Raw genomic sequence first — 18,834 nt, 5'->3', positions numbered from 1 at the left:
TGAGTGGCAACGTGCTCCATCCCCGACTGCAGACGTTCACCTTTTTTGTCAGTCACGTTCCCTTCAAACGTGACCGCAGCTGAAAACCCAGTTACGAGAGCGACTGCCAGTGGATCCAGAGGCAGAAAGGCATTTCTCATTCTAATTTAAATAATTGAATTGAGGATGTCATTCCAAAGGAACAGCCTCCATATTATTTGAAGACAATGCAGGATTGGTGTCAGCTTAGTGTACAAAGCCGTCGGTGGGGAATCTAGATATTGATTCTGACATGCGGAATATCGCTGTGTCCATGGAAACGCAGCACGACAGTCTTCATTAAATCTTTCAACTTGATATGTACTTAACATAATTTGAGGCTCCTTGCACTGGGAGCAGTGTCGGGATTGACTGTTTTATTAAGTGCTGCTAGTTATCTTACTCAAAGCAAACTCGGGTACTGATCGGCACTGATTCTGAGCTTGCCGCGGATGTGAGGGGGTGGGGGTTCGGTTAGGGGGGGGCGGGGGCTGTTTTGAAATCTCATAACAGCCTGCTCACAAACATTTAAGCTGCTGAAAATTTCCTTTGATGATGAGGTTCCGGAACAATCTCCCCTTCCCTTTTCTGGGGTTCTCTGATCTTTTAATTAAGATGGAGCAACTGGTGAGGGGGGGCGGAGCCAAGGGGAAGAGAGCATACATGATCGGCGGCTGGGCAGAGTTCATGATCTGCAGGACCTGGCATTTTTGCTCTCTCTGAGGTGGTAGCACACGGTTAAGAGATGACAGGACTTCCATGTTGGCCAGTGACCGAATGAGTCCTGTTTAACGTTACGGAGTCCCTCTGGAAATGACTCCTCTCCATAATGGTGTCTCCCTGTTTGGAGGCTGGTTTGGGTGAGACCCAGAACCTGCTGGGGTAAGGGGGGGGGCTAAGTGCATGCTATTGTATCAAAACTGCAGTCTCATGGCCTCGACCTTAGCTTCCTTAACTATAGAGAGACTGAATGCCTTTTTACCCCTGAGGTCAAAGGTCATGACTTTGGTCCTCTTGTGTGCTTTGTGTTTGCCCTGCCCTCCGCCTCACCCCGGGGTCTCCATCAACCCCTTGTGTGGGTGGTGCCCCAGAGATGCCGGGTTATTGTCACTAATTGGGAATGAAAGGTGACCGGATCCCCTGAATGGTCAGTCGTAGCACCTGGGCCTGGAGTTTTCCCCATAATTCATACACAGGGGCCAACCTTGTCATTAGCCAATGGCATGTTTTTAATTGGTGAGTGACAGGAGAGGGGGCAATCCAGGGGCCAATCAACTGCCGGTGCCCCTGTGACTCCGCCCCTGTCCCGCTGGCTCCTTTAACTTTGGCCATAGTATCTCTGAATGTTATTGCAGGGCAGTTTTTTTGTCCTCTTTCCCTTCCCCAACCCATCTGTCTCCCCATCTGTGTCTCAGCATGGTCCCGTGCTGCTGACTCTGCTCCAGGACTCGGTGTTGCTCACTGTGATCTAAAGTGCCGTTTTGTGCAGATTCAAGCTTATCTGAGGGCTGGGGAAATGCCTGCCCTGTCCTCTGCCCCCCTACCAGACCCCACCCATCCGCCCACCGCAGTGGCAGAGAGTCAGGGACTCGAACTCAAACTCCGCGGCTCTCCTCGTCCTCCCCTCCCCGCATGCCGCCGTGCCAATTTGACCCGCCTTGTTTTTGGATCTCGCTCCGGCTTCCAAGAGTCCTGCCAGCGCCCTGAGCTTGTCACCCGCGCCGTAGTAACAAAAACCGCAGCCGTTATACATCATGCCGCCTGGCTGGGCTTCAGCTCACCACCGCAATCGATAAATAGGGAGAAACGAGTTAATCGGAGCTCAGTGGGAACACTGTCTGAGGGCGAGACCGAATTCATGAGCGATGTGAAAAATGAACTGCAGATGCCCTCTTTTGAACCATTTTTTTTTTGCCTAAAACTATTTTCCCTTGACGTGAATTTGAGCTGATTTGATGTTTTATTCTGTTCAAGAGTGTGCCTGTATGGGCCGAACCACAGGGCGGAGGGGGGCCGGGAGTGTGGAACATGCTGAGGGTTTAGTGAGAAGGAATTGCACCTGTGATTGAGCTCAATGTAAAAGTCGCTGTGATTCTTTTTGAACCCACATAAAATGCCAATGGCAAGCGAATCTTGCAGTAGCCATGGGCTCACAACGCACCTCCCGCCTCTCTCCCCACTTATCCTGAACTTTGAGGAGATGCCAGTCCATCCCACAAGCCTGTTTGTGCCGGATCTCGGCATGAAGACGAGCTGAGCAGTGTGTCGGACAGCTGCTTTTCCCGGATTTACCGTCTTCCGGGATCCCTAGTGAATGGAAAACTCCGTGCTTCCAAAGAACATGGATTCAAAGTCTTTGTTAAGTGATTTAAAGCAATTATACTAGAAATGCCACTATTTAAAATTACATTCTCAGTCACCAGCTGGTTTGCCCATTGTACAGTCTGGTTAAACCGCCTGTTCCAGTAGATCCATGCTAGTCAGCATGCATTTCAAAGCCCCGTATTCCTTCATTAGACTTGTCTAATCAAGCAGGACCAGGGGGGGGCGGGACTGGTGCTGACTCGGGAATATGGCCGCCTGCGATCCGTTTAAAAGCGGTGACACGGGCCTCCCTGCGGACGTTTCTGCCGGCTCCTGCGCGCCCAGCCTCAAATGCATTATTAAAGCTCTGGCAGCGAGCGTGAATGCGAATGACATCAGTGTGCGGGCCTTTTAAAAACCAGTGATCTCCGCCGGCCGCTTCTGCAGTGATGTGACACCCTAATTAAAAGTCTTTTTTTGACTGTAACTGTCGGAGCGCACGGAGACGGGGCAGTCCGCCGAACGGCAAACCTGTGAATGTGGAGTCCTCGTCAGGGGGCCTCCCGCAGAAGCAAACCAGCCCGCGCCCTCTTCAGCATCGGCCATTTACATACTTGACTTTTTCAGATTTTTTTTTTTCCCTTTGGAGATTTCGGCGTGTAATACATACGCCTGAGCTCCCTCTTTGGCGCTCAGTTTGGTACCAGAAGACCTGTTTGGCGCGAGCGATCGTAGGAGGCAGTGCGAGGAAGACGAAGGTTCGTAGAGTGATGAACACTGTGGATCTTTTACCTGTCTAGCTTTGCTTAAGCCTGCTGGGTTCAGGGGTTACCTCAGATGGAATGGGATGGTTTGGACACTGTCGGGACAGCATCTTTGGACCCACCCCTTTCACTCTATCTTGACCTGCCTCTCTCCTCCCCCCCCATTTGAATGGTACCTTCCGCTCCCGCCGCCCGCTGGGCAGCCTTCGCTAATCACCCCTTACCATAGATCTGTGTTCTCCATGCCACCACTTCTGCATTTGTATATGTGAATTGCTCCGGCGTGTGGTGCCCGTTTCCCAGAAGCCCATTCACCCCGATGGCTCTCTAGTCATTCCAGCCGTTTTATCCATTTTTTACTGTGTCGTCGAGGATCACGCTATCCATCTCCGCCTTCTCCACATATCTCCAGCACATATCCCTCTCTCCTGGGGGTTTTGTGGGGGTACAGGGGAGGGCTGACCTGTTTGCACCTGCTGGATGGATTTTCCCGCTGCTGGCTCAGTGGATTAGTGCCGGGCTTTCACAGATTTACATTTAACACGCAGCTCTTCTCCAGGAGATTCGTTTCGGGGGCTCCTACTTGTAGATTTCTCAAGGTCTGCAGAGAGCTTTTGCTCAGGTTAATGATGGCTGCCTCCTCTCCCACCAACACCTACCAAATAATATCTGATTTTCAGGAGTTATCATGTCAGTGGGACAATACTTGTTAACCTTCGATCCACAATTCAATTCTGCCCCCCTCCCCTGCCTCCCCACTACTGTACCGAACTTGAGTGACAGATCAAAAATGATGAAAAATTGGTCTCCAGAGAGGTCACATAGATATATGTTCCTTGTCAGATGAGAAACAGCATTAGTGATGAGCTATATCTGGTTCAAGTGATGTCATGGGGTTGGGTGGTGGGGGGGGGGGAGTTAAGCAGGTTTTATTTGGGCTGTAATCCCATATGGCAATTTCTGGGGTGAGTAACCCCAGACCCAGAGTAGGTCAGGATCAACCCCGCAGATTAGCATGCCCCCACCCCCCCGCCAGACCTTCTCCTCCATTTAATTTTTTCACAGACTTCGCAGAACCTCAGACGTCGTCACTGGCTACGTACTGCGGTAATTTCACAGAATCATCTCGGCTGCCTGTCTCTGTGCATGTGTGTGCATGGCGTCTGGTATCATCACCAAATACACTTTCCTAAGATGAATTATTGAGCATTTGGCTGGTTACGTGCTGCTACCTGATAGCTCGACCTCTGGAGGGGTGGGGCTGGGAGGGGGGGGGGGGGCAGCTGTAGATAAGGTGAAACGATACCTTATTTTCCCTACGTGGCTCCAGTTCTTTTAAAGGAGGTGTAACTGAAGACTTGAAAGAAAACACCCACCCCCACCGCATAATTTTGCCCTCCCCCCTCCTCCTTTAAACCTGCATTTGTCAGCCAGTGTGCATCTACAGGCACTTGAGTGTCGCTTCCTCGCAGAGGTGGGACTCGCCGCGCTGGCACGGCAAGGTTGCCGGGGACTGGTAGACTATCCTCCGGCAGCAAACTGCGATTATGGGGCGACAGAGCGCAGGGGTGTATGGGGGAGATGGGCAGGCTTGGTACGGGCTGCCCCCTGCCACTAATCCCCCGGAAGCGGGCCTGCCTGAGCTGGGCCTGAAGCAAGATGCCCGTCAGGCTCAGGATGTTCCTTATGGCACCAGCTGCATGGACGGTCTGGACCAGCAGTCGGCTGGGACGAACACGGCGGCCAGTGGGAGCGGCTGGTACCAGAGACAGGCATTAGCTGAAGGCGCCTCGTTGCCTTCCCAGGATTACTACCAGAAGGACCCCGCCCTGGCCGGCCAGCCACCCATTGTCTCTCGTGGCATTTATAGGGCGGAGCAGCAACCTCTTAACGGACCAGTGTCGCATTATGGGATGACAGGTGGGGGCCAGCCCACGTGGGATCAAGGACATGCTAGCGCCACCGCTCCTACCCCCGGTTTCCCCGCTCCGCCTCCTCCTCCGCCCCCTCTGGCTCCTCCCGCTCCTCCTCTGGCTCACGAGCTCAGCCACTATTACAGGGATCCTGTCACCGGCAGGATGTTGGCAGACAGAATGCGAGGTGGCGATCCAGCTGTGGCTCGCTACGGGGTAGAGCCGCCTCTTCCCCGGTACGGCCCAGAGCCGTGTGTGCTCGCTGCCCGCCCACTCTACAATGATGTTGCCGGGCGCCCCCTGGACACGCGCCAGACTTCAGCCACCAGCCTTGTGGTGGACCCGACAGCTCAGGTGATAGACAGCGCCCGCGGCATGGTTCTCCGACCAGAAAATCCTTCCACCTACACCCCGGTGGCAACTCAGAGGCTGCCCTATGATCCTGCCTACGACCCCAGCTTGGCGGCTGCCCCTGCTGACGTCTCGCTGACCGCCGGGCTCCCCCTGCAGCACCCGCAAACCGCACTAGACCACAAGAGGCCCGTGGATCCTGAGTTCCTAGCATGGTTGCGTGTCGAGGGCCTGATGGACAGCACCGTCACTCTCCTGCTGCAGCACGGGTTCGACTCGCCTGCAATGATGACCATCATGGAGGACCACGACGTGCGCTCCCTAGCGCCCAACCTGGGCCAGGCCCGCGTGCTGTCTCGGCTGGTGCTTGGGCTGAAGGCGGAGCAGCAGAACCCCCTGGGAGTGCAGCAGCGTGCCCTGCGCGGCCGCTCCAACAGCTTCAGTCACCGCGGCGACGTGTACCTGCAGCAGCCCGGCCTTCCTGTCATGGATGGCCACCATGTTTCGCAGCAGCCACTCGGCACCTTGCCGTCGGTCCCCCACCGGATCGGGGACATCGTGGGCAGGAGGCCCAGCAGTGCTCCATCTCAGCACCTCCTAGGCAGCTACCCCATCACCCCCGGGGCATTCGCCGGCATGGCGATGGGCCAGCCGCGGCCACTGCCCACCTATAACTCCCACACTGGCCTCACCATGTCCAACCTGACGGGGCCGGGGCAGCAGCAGCTGTCGATGCCCACCGCTCCCAAGGCCTATTCCACCACCTACACGGTGCCCATGGAGCTGCTGAAGAGAGCCCCAGGCCTGTCACATGTCCTGCCGATGCAGTTCCCCAACCCGACTCCGCAGCACTTGCGCAAGGGCACCATGCCGACAGAGAACACCCTGGTACCCGCCCCCGGGGCCGGCGCCGTCGCTAACGCCACTGCCACTGGTGCCACACTACAGGGTCAGAGCCTTAACAATCCCAACAACCCCAAGCTGAGCCGCCGCACCGGTCCTCCTGTAATCGTCTCCACCATGGCGTCGCCAGATACAAGTAATGCCGCGTTCCCGTGTGGTGTTTTTAGCTTGTCCTGCTGAGGTAGTATCTTTCGGGGAATCGTGGGGGGTGCGGAGCCATTTTGTCGGCATGTTCGCTTTCAAAATGCTAGCTAAATAGTTAAGCGCTCAGTAGCTCTACTTTCTAAATGTCGAAAGGATCTTCTTTTGATCCCAACTGAAGCAAACAGACACACACCTCGGGCAATCGGGGATACTGATCCACCATAGTGTTTGTTTTCAGGGTATTTTTAAATGTTAGTCTGCACACACAGTAGCCATTACCTGGTGTGCAAGATCCTGTGCATCTCTGTAGCGCTTTGTAGGAATCTACAAAAGTGTAGACCGTACTTCTGATTCTGCACCTCGAGGAAAAAACTGTTGACTATTTGAATTCCCTGCGGTTTCTTTCTTTGCTCTTTAAATGATGCCACTGCAGCCAGGTCATTCTCCAACCTCCCAATCCTGTGTACCGTGGGTCAGTGTAATGGGAAGGTTTTTTTTTTTTTTTCCAGAATTTCACACCATCAGTATTGTGGAGGATGGGCGGAATTTATTCAGTTACAAAAATATTTCTCAGCCGAGTGCTGACTTGTGCTTAAGTGTGTTGGGTAGAAGGAAAAGTTAAACGTACACCCTCCAGCCAGTACCAGGGAATCCTGCTTGTAGTTGTTGGGGATTCCTGTACTCTGGCTGGGAGTTTGTAGTGCTACAAGTTTAATGCACATACGCTAGAAGGCTAACTCGGTTATTTGGAGAAAGGTCATTTGAACACTAGTGAGTACACAGACAGTAGGTCTTGCATGCATTTATGTATTTGTTTATTTTAACTCTCATACTATTTAAACAGTGGTTTTAGTGCTCAGGAGGTTGGTTTGAGGCTTGTATGATTTCTAAATGGTCATCCCCCTCGTTTAAGAATGACCATATATGTTTTTTCGAGAATGACGTCAGAGGTCTGGCCCATTCTGTGCAGAAGCCCATCTTGACAGTCTAAAATGTCCTGCCAGAGTCTGCGGGGTACCATGTTTGAGAAAGAGATGCCCAAGCTCACGGTGTGAGAGAGTCCCGCCCATCGGGATTCACAGGTCACATCTCTGCAATACCAGAACAGCTCTGCAATGTAATTCTCCACATTCTTAACTTATGTCCTGCGTTTTCTGTGAATATATGCACTAATACTGCCAGGACAAATTCCTATTACACGCAGTTGTACCTGGCTAATAAAGTGAAGTCTGATTCTGAGTAGAGGAGCAGAGGGGTGGATTCCTATTAAGAGGGGTGACATCTGTGGCTTGTGGGGTATGGAAGCGAAGGAGGTGATCAGTGAAGACGTGTTTTGGGAAAGCAGAAGACCCACGGTCACTTGGTCAGATGTTTCACATCCTGTCGATTTAACCTCGTTAATTGATGTTCCGCTCGTCACTTGCCAGAGCAAAGCTTTAATGCTGTTTCTTCCTCCGGGGGTTGGGAGGGGCCCTTTTATTTTTGGCTACGCTTACGTCTGTGTCCTCGGGTGGGGTGGGGGCAGGGTTGTTCAGCCCTGACGATCTGTTTGTCAGTGGCTAATGGAGGAGCCTCGGTGTCATTTTCTGTGATGTTCCAGGAACAACTCATCGATGTCAGGACTTCCTCTGAGCCCTGCTCTCTGTCTTGTTAATCACAACAAAGGGTCATGTGACGTGCGAGCTGCAAAGAGGCGCCACTGGCTGCCAGAACACGCCCACGTCCTGAAAGCATTCCGGTTTTGGCCATTGATGCTCCAAAGGTGTTAAATTCCTTACACTGCTCTTCTCTGAACTGCTTCATCTTCTGTTAAAAATTCATTCCATTTAATACAAGTGTGTAGGGTTACTGTCGAAGACAGGTTGTCGGATATTTATTTCATGAGCGGTGTCACTGACAACAGAATGGACGGTCAGATTCTGACCTTTACGCGTAGTGTTGTAGTTGCTTTGATGCTTAGCGACCCTGGCGTCTTAGTAACCTTGATAAACCTACCAGTGCTGTTGTTAGCTGATGTCTGTGTGCTTCAGAGCAGTCCACCGCCTACTGTACTTGTCTTGGATGCGATAGTTTGGGGTCATTTTCCCCTGCTTGGATAAATCACCCGTTGTCTGAAATGCCTTGGGCCGCTCTTGGGTTGGGCGGACTTGTCTTCAACATTTCTGTATTGGCTGGTCCATGTTTGCAACAAAAAAAAGACAAACTGAGAAGGGTGGATGTCCATTTTGAAGTGGTAATCGGATGTGGTAGGGTGAGGTTGGAGAAGTGTAGCTGTGCAGATGGTCTCTCATTCACTGTACGCTCTAATGAATTCCTTACCTAGTTGTGGAATTTGCAGAATGCAGTGGTTGGTTGTGGGATGAAGCTCTACCCAACCACAGCACCACAAAACTGTTTGGTTGGGCTGTCTTAGTTAGAGTCCTATTGAACTGCCCAGACCAGTTCAGCCCAGTTTCTTACTGTTGCAGACAGGTTTAAATGGTGTTGAAAATCATCTGTGCCATGATCGGAGAGGGTTTTTCATGCTTTATGATGTCTCTTGGATACCGCCCACTTAGACATTGCCCCCAACCCTGTATGTCCTCACGTTTCTGTATTGCATCATTCTTCGAGGGGCTGGAATCACAGTTCCCTGAGCTGGTAAAAGACAAAAACTTCATTATCACCTTCAAATAGTTATGGACACAGTGGTCGCAAGGTAAACTGCCCTAGTTCACCAGTCACGTTTGGTGGATTGTTGCCTGTAAGTCGTGCTGACGCGAATGGAGCGGATCCTAATCCGGTACCGTTCCTCCGAGCAGCGAGCCCTAATCCAGGCACGACACGCTGAGCTCTCCCTGCCCGTGCTCTGCAGATCCATCTGGAACTCTAATTGGTTCACGTGTCTCTCTCTTGGTCTAAGCAAGCGGTGTCGGATTTAATTAAACCATGTCTCCTCCACGCCCTCCCCCCGATCCCTTCATCATGTCTCGGTGACATTGTTACTGCTGTTGGGGTAGAGTGTGGGGGTAGTGGTTGGAAATCTGCCCCGGTGTTTGACATGGCCCGTTTTTATCCTCTACACTCCATTCCCGCCCTGGCTAACTGTGAAACCTCGTCAAGGTCTCTCCCAACAACTTCCTCAAGTTAAAACATTCTCTCAGCACGACGGACTCATTTGCATGTAGCCAACATTTGTTGCTTCAGCAGTTTCCCCCTTGATAACGGCCAGCCTACAAAAGTGATCCGAAAGCGTACTCCTTAATTGTGCGTTGCCAGGCAACTGGGGGTTTTGGCCGTAATCACAGTAAGATTATCTTCCCGTTTAAGTAACAGAAAGGTTTGGCTGAAGTGGGGACCTGTGGAAATTGCCTTTGAGTTCGTATTACCTACACGAGTGCTTTGTTAAAAGGAGAAGCTTCGGATGTGTGTGTGGAGAAAATAGGAATTGAATTGTATCCCGATTATACCATTTCATTAAACTCAGACACACAAACATCGCCCAGGGAACGATTTTATTATAATGCCTACTGGATTTCTAAGATTTTCTGGAAATCCTTAAATAGGATTTTTCTGGTCACGTTTATGTCATGAGTATTGTGAGTTGGTGCGCTCGGCTTGAGGAGAGGAGATAGGAGGGCACAGGCTCCCGCTGCTCGTGCCTGGTTGGATAACGCCATAAGCGGCTTGTTTGCCGTGCTGTTAAACAGCAGGGCGGGCTGCCTTGGCCTCAGTCCTTTGGCGCCATAGAGGAAGGCAGCTCGTATTGGCCATGGAATTGTCAGTCAGCCATGTGGGGAACAGTGCAGGTCAGTGTCATGTGATCTGAGGGGGGAGTGTCATATGATCTGGGGGAGAGGCTGACATGACCCACAGCATTGGTGTGTTTGTAGATGGTGGGTCAGTGAGGATGTAGAGCTCAGGTCCCGTGGCTTAGTGTGGTGGACTGTGTGATTTATGCCGGCACTTTGGGACAGCCTTGGGCTTGGAGGGGGGCTGTCAGACCGCTGGACGTAGTGCTGATGACTTTGGTTAATGGCTCAGTGGGGAGGAACCACCCCTTAGACTTATGAGACTGAATGTGGCGTCTGGTGGGGTTTTGCTCTGTGGGCCCCTCATCCACATGAGTCTTCTGAGGGCTACGTGCCCATTTGCCACATGTGTTTAGACACTTTCGTACAGCAGTCGGTACATGGTGACCCCGGGAGGTTCTTGCTGTCCAGCAGCACAGCTCCTCCAGCTGCCCTCTGGTGCCATTCCCTGGGGTGTTCATCCGGGAAGCTTGTTCAGCATTTTCTAAGGAACATGGGCAGCCCTTGTTTAAAAGTCTTTATTGGGTACTAAGAAATCCATTTACAGTAGTAATGATATTTTTACAGTAATATTTTCTCTGTAGTGTTCTGCATATATATTTCCACTATTTTACTGCCAAATCCCTGGTGCATGGTGCAATAATCAATGGATCGGGCTCCCAAAAAAATGTACTTGGGGGTTGTAGGGTTGTAGTTGAGCCTATCAGGTGGTGTGGTTGAGCCTGTGGATCTAGCAGCTTTTTTCCCAAGTGCACCGGGGATTGTGTTGGGGTCTGCTGTTGGACCGTTTAACCCCGGAGCCCCTCTTTTGTGTGCTTGCCCTTCATTAGCATACAGCGCACGTTAGCATACGGCTCGGGTCCCCCTGTCAAGCAGGCCCGCTGGCTCCTGTTTCCTCTCCAGCTCCGCTGCCCCGTGGCCGTGTTCTGCACAGGCAGATTTATGGTCACCCTAAAGGGAGGAGTACAAGCTTGTGGCAGTCTGTGGTGGTACATCTGCCAGTACCTCCCCCCCCTCCCCAACACACTTAACAATGGGAGCCTTATATGCAGATGGAGGCCAGTGGGGGCTGGAGGTGGGGTTGGTGGTGTAGTGCTTCCGTAATGAAAAGGCCCGAAACAGCTGTGCTTTTTTTCTTTCCCTCGCCCGCGCCATGATGGAGAAACCGGCGCGAGAGAGAGAGAGAGAGAGAGTGAGGACCCGTTCTGCCCTCCCAACTGCCCGTTTTCCCTTTTGTCTCCAGCTCCTCGTGCTGGGCAGGTCACCCTGAATTATTTATCCACTGAAAACGGAAACCCGCTGGATGGCAGATTAGCCTACCAGAGTGGCTACGCTAACTTGGAGCTGCTTGGAAGCCGAGCGGAAGGGCCTTTCGGCCCAAAAGGCCTCCCCCGCGTTCTGTAACGTCAATGTTTATTTTGTGAGGCAGAAAAAAAGGAGCTTGCTGACTTTAATAGTGCTGATAATTAATTGTTTGCAGAACATAAGCTATGGTGTCTGTTTCAGTTCAGCACTGCCCCGGTTCTGGAGTTATAAATCTTCAGATTGCTTTCAATTTAAGATGATTTTTTTCCCCCTGGCTCTTTCCTTCATTCTGAGCTGACTGCCAGCTCACAATGAGCCAGAGACGTGGTGTCCGAGGACAGCCCCTTCCCAGCCGGAGCACAGGCCGATCAGTAGGGTACAGTCATTGCCTCTCGCACAGGATGTCCTGCGCATGGTTTTGTCGAGACATTTAATTGTCAAACCAATTAGTGCCCCCCCCCCCTCTCCCCCTAATGCTCTGTAGCTGCTGGAGTCTTTAAACGAGGAGATAGGAATGCTGTGTTCCTGGAGTAGAATCGGAATAGGCTTTAACAGAAAGCCACGGTGCAAAGCGATGAATGGCTGTCGGTCTTGGTTGCTTGTTTTGCGACCTGCGTGCTTGATTCACCTTGGATCCTGCCACCTTCTCCCTGCTCTCCCATCAGGGCTGGGAGGCTGGGAGCTGTTGGGCTGCAGTTTAGCCAGGGGGGTCAGCGTTGACTTCTGGTAGTGTGTGTGTGCGGGGAGACAGCTGTAAAGGCGGTCATCACCCAGTGTCAGTCTGGCCCGTCTTTGTGCCTGCCGTGTTTGTCGTAAAGGAGCCCAGCTGTGTCATGTGTGCTGGGACTAACTGCCGTGTGACAGGCTGATGGGGCCGGAGGGGTGGGGGTGGGGGTTGTAAATCGGTACCATGCCCACTGTTTCTCCCAATGGAGGGGGGGGGGGGTTGCTGTCATATTCCACTTCCTCTGTGTGGCCAGATGGCTGATGTCAGGCTGGCGTGTGTGTGTGTGTGTGTGTGTGTGCGCACGCGCGCGTCTCTCTCCGTCTCTCTCCGTCTCTGTGTGTCTGGCCCCCCCACCATCTGGGAGACCCCACATCTGGGGACCACCTGCAGCTGTGCTGTTGTTTTTCTTTCTTTCCACACTCTCCCTCTCTCTGTCTTTTTTTTTTCCTTTGAGACCATTCTGGGGGAGTTGGGGGGGGAGGGGGGGTGTCGGTTGCGTCAAAGTGGACTTTGTCCAGACTGTGATTTGTGACAATAGTGCAGCCAAAATTTTGCAGACCCTGAGGTGACCGGTGATGTCACCAGTGCCAGTGGGGGTGTGCATGGGGGGGGGGGGGGGTGCTCTATGGGAGGTGTCCAAGGGGGGCTAGTGCATAATTTAATGACATCACTACAACCATAATGCAGTTCCTGGCCACTTGTGTGGGGGCGCTGTGCTTCTCACTGGGCGTTCTTGTGGTTTTTGCATTTGATGTTTACAATCGGGAGACCTCTGTCTGCTGCCCCCCCTCCTCACTGGACAAGAAAAAGTGATGAAGAGTGGGGGTGTAAAGCAAACAAAGCTGTGAGTCAGTATCGATTTGGTGCCATTATCGGGCCTGTGAAGGATTCTGGGTAAATATGTCCTGAGAGCCTGTTTGTGCTGGCGGCCGCTAACGCAGGTGGATCCCAGTGGGGCTCATGTGTGGGGGCTGCAGCTGGGGGCGGCCAGATAGACAGTTGGTGGGGGTAAGACTAACCCCCTGCTTGCTCAGGAACATCCTGTTGATCTTCGACATTGTCTTTTTTGACGTCGAGGAGGGAGTGCTTGGCACCGTGGGGGAAACATCGATCAGAACCCCCGTTCCACACCCCCACTCTGTGCTCATCCTCCGAATTTCAGTACCTTGTTTCCAGAGGGTCTGGGATTTGCTCTGGTGGTGGATCGACATCCCGACTCTGTGCCTTGGATGGCGGGTGCTTCCTGTGGCAAAAGGGGGGGGGGGGGGAGGCCCTGGGGGGACATTAAAAGCCCCCATACCTGCTCAGTAAGGTACGGTTTGGGCAGGTCTTCATCGATAGACTTCAGACAGACTAATGTTCCGGTTAATGGCCCCACTGTGTTTCGGTTAATGGTCCTGCTGTGCTGCTGCTGACAGGGGGGGCCTTCCGAGTGGGGGGGCTTCCGAGGGCTTGTCACGTGACCAGCTGGGACGGGCACAGCAGTGATGCTCCTGCCCCCTTAAATCTGTTTAAACGCTTTGCGAGGAACATGAGTCGGCGGTCCTGAAAGGATGCATGAGGCAACCGTCTCCCAGGGCAACCGGCAATGGGGTGATTGAGGACACAGACTTTGGACCCTAAGGCCACCCAGGTCGGGTCCCAGCTGTCATACCTTTTAGAAAGTTACAGACCAGTGATCACCAACTGCTAGGCCATATATTTCTCGTCAATTGCTAGTCCACCCCCCGGCCCCCCAACTGCTGTGTGGCTCAGCGGGTTAGGAGACTTTGCCTATGATCAGAAGGTTATTGGTTCAAATCCCTCATTTAGCAAGGCAATTTTGCCTGAGCAAGACCTGTAACCCCAAACTGCTTCAGGGACTGTCTGACTTTGCTTTTTCAATTGTATGTCACTTTGGATAAATGTATCTGCTAAATATAACTAATTATAATAATAATAAATATAAAAATGTCATGTAAATGTGAAATGAGTAAATGGGTAACATTGCAAGTGATGACCTGAACCATAATAACAGCTGTGAGTGTCGCCTTGTGCTGTTCAGCTGCACATGGATTTGTCATGGAGTCAAAAATACCCTAAATGTGTCAGCCGGACACAGGCCTGTTGCTCACACTGGATTTGACAGACTGTGACGCAGTGTGACGGAAGTGTGTGTCCGCTTCCGAATGTCAGCTTCAGGGTTCCCGTCGGCCGAGACTCACCCCCCCCCCCCCGGGGGTTTCCCGGACGGCTCGTCATCGTTCCTCCCGTCCTACGTCCGCCGGCCTCTTGGATCATGTAGCCGGCCATGGGGAAGAGAGTCCGCAGTCGAACCCGAGAGGGGCGGGGCTGTGACTGGAGGAGCAGGTGTAGGACTGGAAGAAGGGCAAAGCAGCGTGGGTAACAGAGAGCGGCGGGGAGGCAGATAAAGGATCTATTCGAGTGCCGGCTGGCCGATGCATTTCTTTTTGTTGCCACGGCTCCTTTAAGCAGCTACAGGAAGAGCACTTTGGGCTGTTTTGGGGCATTAAGGCCTGGGCACTGGGGGGGGGGGGGACAGGACGCTTGGGGCCAGATGAGGGAGGTGAGTCTACCTTTGTTTTGGACTTTCACGGTTTCCCCGATGCCATGTTAGGGCAAATGGCGGGGGGTGCGGAATGATTTGGGGGGAACCGTGCTGACACTTCTGTGTTGGTGGCACAGACCGCGTCACGTTCTGCTGGGAAGTGTGTCGTTTGTACCCACCCCACCCCCCCCAGCGTGATAGCTGTGAAAATACGGGATGGTAGTGTTTAGTTCTGGAGGGAGTGGTCGAGAGAGAAAAAGAGAGAGAGAGAGAGAGAGAGTGATGGAGTGAAAATGGGAAGGGGGGCAGGGTTCTTAAAATGCTGTGCAGGCCAGATTGCAAATAAAACAATAAAAAAGGGAGGGAGGGAGAGAGAGAGAGAGAGGAGGCAAAAAAACGAGGGTTAAAAAAGTGATGAGCGAAACGATGGGCTCATTGGAACCCGGAGTGCAGTGTTCCAGCTTCTCAGGATTACCACTGCGCACGGAGGCTACCGGCATCGTGGGAATCTGCCGTCCGTTCACCATGACCGTTGGCGATAGTATCCGTGTGTGACGGGCACCCGCTGCCGCTCCGGTATCAGTTTGTCTACGTGTTTCGGGGCCAGAGACCCCCCGCTCGGGGGGCGTGGGTTGGGGGGGAACAGGGGGGCGAAGGGACGGGGGACCGGTGGAGTTGAAGGACTGCAGGGCTCCTCGACCTCAGGATTTCAAACAAGATGAAGAACAAAGGCCAGCTCCTGAGCTGATCGACCACCTGTTTTATTTTAACGTTGGGGGGGGAGGGGGGGGGGTTTCCGACGCACCCTCTCTCCCTTTTGACGGGGGGGGCATTCTGGGTTGGTAGTGCAGCTGAGGATACAGCGACAGCGTGTGGGGGGGAGACAGAGAGGGGGAACAAGAGGGGTGGGCGGGGGGGGGGGACGGGACACCCCAGGACAAACTCGCAAGCGTCATCCCACTCGCTTTGGCTTCCACGTGTAACTCTTAATCAGAAGAATGTGGAGACCACATTTTCCAGGCAAGCAGCATGTTTCCTGTTTTTCTCTTATGCTTCTCTAATAAAGTAGGGTTTGTGGGGGGGGGGGGGGGGCTGATACCAGATTTTTCTTTTTCTTTCCCTTACTCTCCCACCCTCCTTACTGTGTGTGTGTGTGTGTGTGTGTGTGTGTGTGTGTGTACACCTCATAATATACCTAATATACCTTCTCCCTATAGCACGTCCTCTGTCTGTAACCCTTTCTTCATCCTCCCTTTATTTTACTTCACCCCCCCCCCGCCCCTCCCGCCCCACTGGCCGCAGAGATTAATAGGAATTAGCTGTGGTGTTTGTGTCCACAGCACGCTTTGTCTCAGCCTGATGCGGAAGCCTCACCCGGGAGTTTTGCGGTGGGGGGGAGGTGGGTTGAGTGAGGTGGGGGCTGTGCCAGTGGTCGTGGCCTCAGAGTTGCTGGGGTGACGAGCAGCTGGGTCCTGACAGGCGTGGGGTGCCAACAGGGGGGACGACAAGCAGCTATTGTGTGCTATGAGGTTTGGGGGGGGGGGGGTTTGGACAGGGGGGCTCATTACCACACCCCTGACTCATACCTTCCACCACAGCCCCCAGCGCGTGTGTGTGTCTGTGTGTGTGTGTGCAAAGTTGTCTTTCTCCTCTCATTCTTATCGTCCTGCCTGCAGCTGCGGTATCAATAAACCCCCAGCTGCTCGCTCTCTCGCTCTCTTTCTCTCTCTCTCTCTTTCGCGTGCTGAACGTCGGCCGCTTCCCCGGTGTGGAGGTCGTTGATGGTCAGCCGCCCAAAACAGTGTCCAGGCTGGTTTAGGGGTTGCCAGGCAACCAGAGGCAATCGTTGATGGTGTGGTAGAGAGCCCCCTCCCCCCCCGCTCCGGTGATTGTGGTCTCCGGTCGGCACACCGTGGGAATGTTTCCGGCGGTCGTTACAGAGGTTTCCATCGCTGCTCTGGAAAGCATTCCCTCCTTCCTTCCTTCCGTTTCCACACTCCTACCGTCTGCTGGAGCGCCATGCCCGGCTGGGGCTGGTCCAGCGGCGCTCGGCGAGGCGGGCAGAGAGGGGCGAGATAACGAGAACTCCCCAGACTTTTGGAAAGCTGCCGCATCTTCGCAGAAAAGATCTCCAGCGCTTCAAGACTTCAAGGAATAACAGTGTCTGCTTTTCTTGGCGTGCGGCGTGTTTCCGATGCCTTTGAAGGCGTCTCTGTTAAACGGGCTTTGTGGGGGCCGAATCCCGTCTTGCCTCCTGAGTCTGGGGCCAAACGGCTCTTTGTGGTGTGGTTTTGAAGTCCCCTCAACATGAGGTCGCTTCACTCAGATACTCGTGCCCGTTTTTCTGAACAAGTGCTTTTTAGCGGACCTCACCGAGAGCGCCCCCTGGTGTCTCGTCTCCTGGCTGAGGCGTATGTTGTATCACGGGGCCACACTGTGATTGGTGCCACTAAGATAACCTATTACCTTCCTCCTCTAGTCCATCCTTTCCCAGATCTATTTGACACGTAAAATCATGTTTAATTGAGCAGTTTATATGATGTAATTCACTGATTTTAAACATGTGGTTTGAAAACATCTGATTACCGTCTCATTTTCAAACGGGTATTGGAAATGCCCAGACACACGCTCAGGAGTTAACTGGCTCTCACCCTGTCAGGTGCCCAGCCACCGCAGTGCTGGCCCGGGTCTGTCCCGTTACCCCGGAAACCATTTCCATGTGCCCACAGGAAGTTCTCCTTTTCACATAAGTGTGTCATAGGGGAGTCTATGCTCTCTGACGGATCGTGCATCCTTAAGATAAATGTGTGAGGCCTGAGTCCTGAACAGATCCTAGACACAATTATGCAGCCAGCTACACCACCGATCTACGCATGCAGCCGACTGTCGTTTCATTACAGCATCCAAAAACAAGTCAGTTCTGTTGGGCTTCAGATGCAGTGAGAGCTGGACTGTTTGTTTAAAGCATCTGTGTTTTTCTGGTATGGTTGTAATGTTTGGTGTCAGCGTTGGAAATTGAAAAAATCGAATCCTATCTCAAAAAAGGCTTTTATTATTCAACTGCACGTACCTGATACGAAATCTTGACCTTGACGTTAATTATGCAGCGAAACAGTTCATTATTGCGCAAAAAGGCTCCAGTGTGTTCATTTTTAATGGAGAGGTAAAGTGATAAAATGTGATTTATTGAACTCTGGGTACCAAGAAATATTACAATACTGAAAGTATCATAGAAAATATAGATAATGAACACAGTTATTCGGAATAGTTGGCAAATGGACTGCCTTAATTTGTCATGGTTTTATAATTTTTCAAATAGAAATTCTTGAATCATTTTTGAATAATTAAGAAAATTACTCATTGGGTGGGAGGTCACATGTTCAGACAGCTTCGTATGGGGAACATAAGGGTGTCTTCAGAGTTTAATAGACGAATTAGAAACCATACAATCCATATAGAGAAACACAAACGATGTCTGTTCTGGGGTGTCCTGTGCAGGCGCCGCCCTGCTGGACGTCTTTCAGAAACACGGAAAAGTAGGCATTCCGACGACCGCGTTCTCTGCCAAAGGAAAAGCACTAAGTCTTATTTTAAACAAGAGAATGTGTTTTTAACAGGCTTTACAAACCACACTTTGGAAGAAAATCAACACACAAAGAGTGTTTTCAGCACCATTTGGCTGTAATGTGACTTGATTGGTCAGGAACTCGCAGCTTAAGACTTTTCTGAACTTTTCTGTAGCCCTGAATCTATTAGCTTCCCTTAATTAAGACACATTTGATACAGATGATGGAGCCTTTAGTCGTCTCTGTGAGCAAATGTCGTTACTTTGCCCCTGAGTACTTTTTAAAAATCCTTATAAATAAGTGAAGGACTTGGGAACTTGTGGGGGGGAGGGGGGTGATGGAGTTTCCACATTGAAGTGTGAAGTGGGAGTTGCAGGCATTCATGTAGCTGACATGGACATGGGGGAAGATTAATTAAGCAAGCATCAAATTTAAGAACTCGGCTAAATGTAGTGGATCCCCCCCCCCCCCCCCCCACCACCACAGGAAATGTGGAGATT

The 18,834-nt window shown here is 52.2% G+C and overlaps 1 protein-coding gene across 3 annotated transcripts in view; it reads left to right on the top strand.

Annotated features, from left to right (window-relative positions):
• Positions 1 to 18,834, top strand: part of LOC140581310 (C-terminal-binding protein 2) — a 66,568-nt gene that overhangs the window by 31,787 nt on the left and 15,947 nt on the right. Inside the window, exon 1 of one of the 3 annotated variants that reach the window (XM_072703533.1) lies at positions 15,681 to 15,788. The exons of the other annotated variants lie outside the window; for them this stretch is intronic. Within the exon in view, the coding sequence (XP_072559634.1) occupies positions 15,767 to 15,788 (22 nt within the window). The 5' untranslated portion in view covers positions 15,681 to 15,766. Of the gene's footprint in view, positions 1 to 15,680; positions 15,789 to 18,834 lie in introns of those variants that run through there. 3 annotated transcript variants of the gene reach the window in all.

This window comes from Paramormyrops kingsleyae, chromosome 20 (assembly GCF_048594095.1).
Source record: "Paramormyrops kingsleyae isolate MSU_618 chromosome 20, PKINGS_0.4, whole genome shotgun sequence".
NCBI classification, from domain to species: Eukaryota; Metazoa; Chordata; class Actinopteri; order Osteoglossiformes; family Mormyridae; genus Paramormyrops; species Paramormyrops kingsleyae.
Note: the sequence above shows the minus strand (reverse complement) of the source record. Positions and strands in the feature narration are given on the sequence as shown.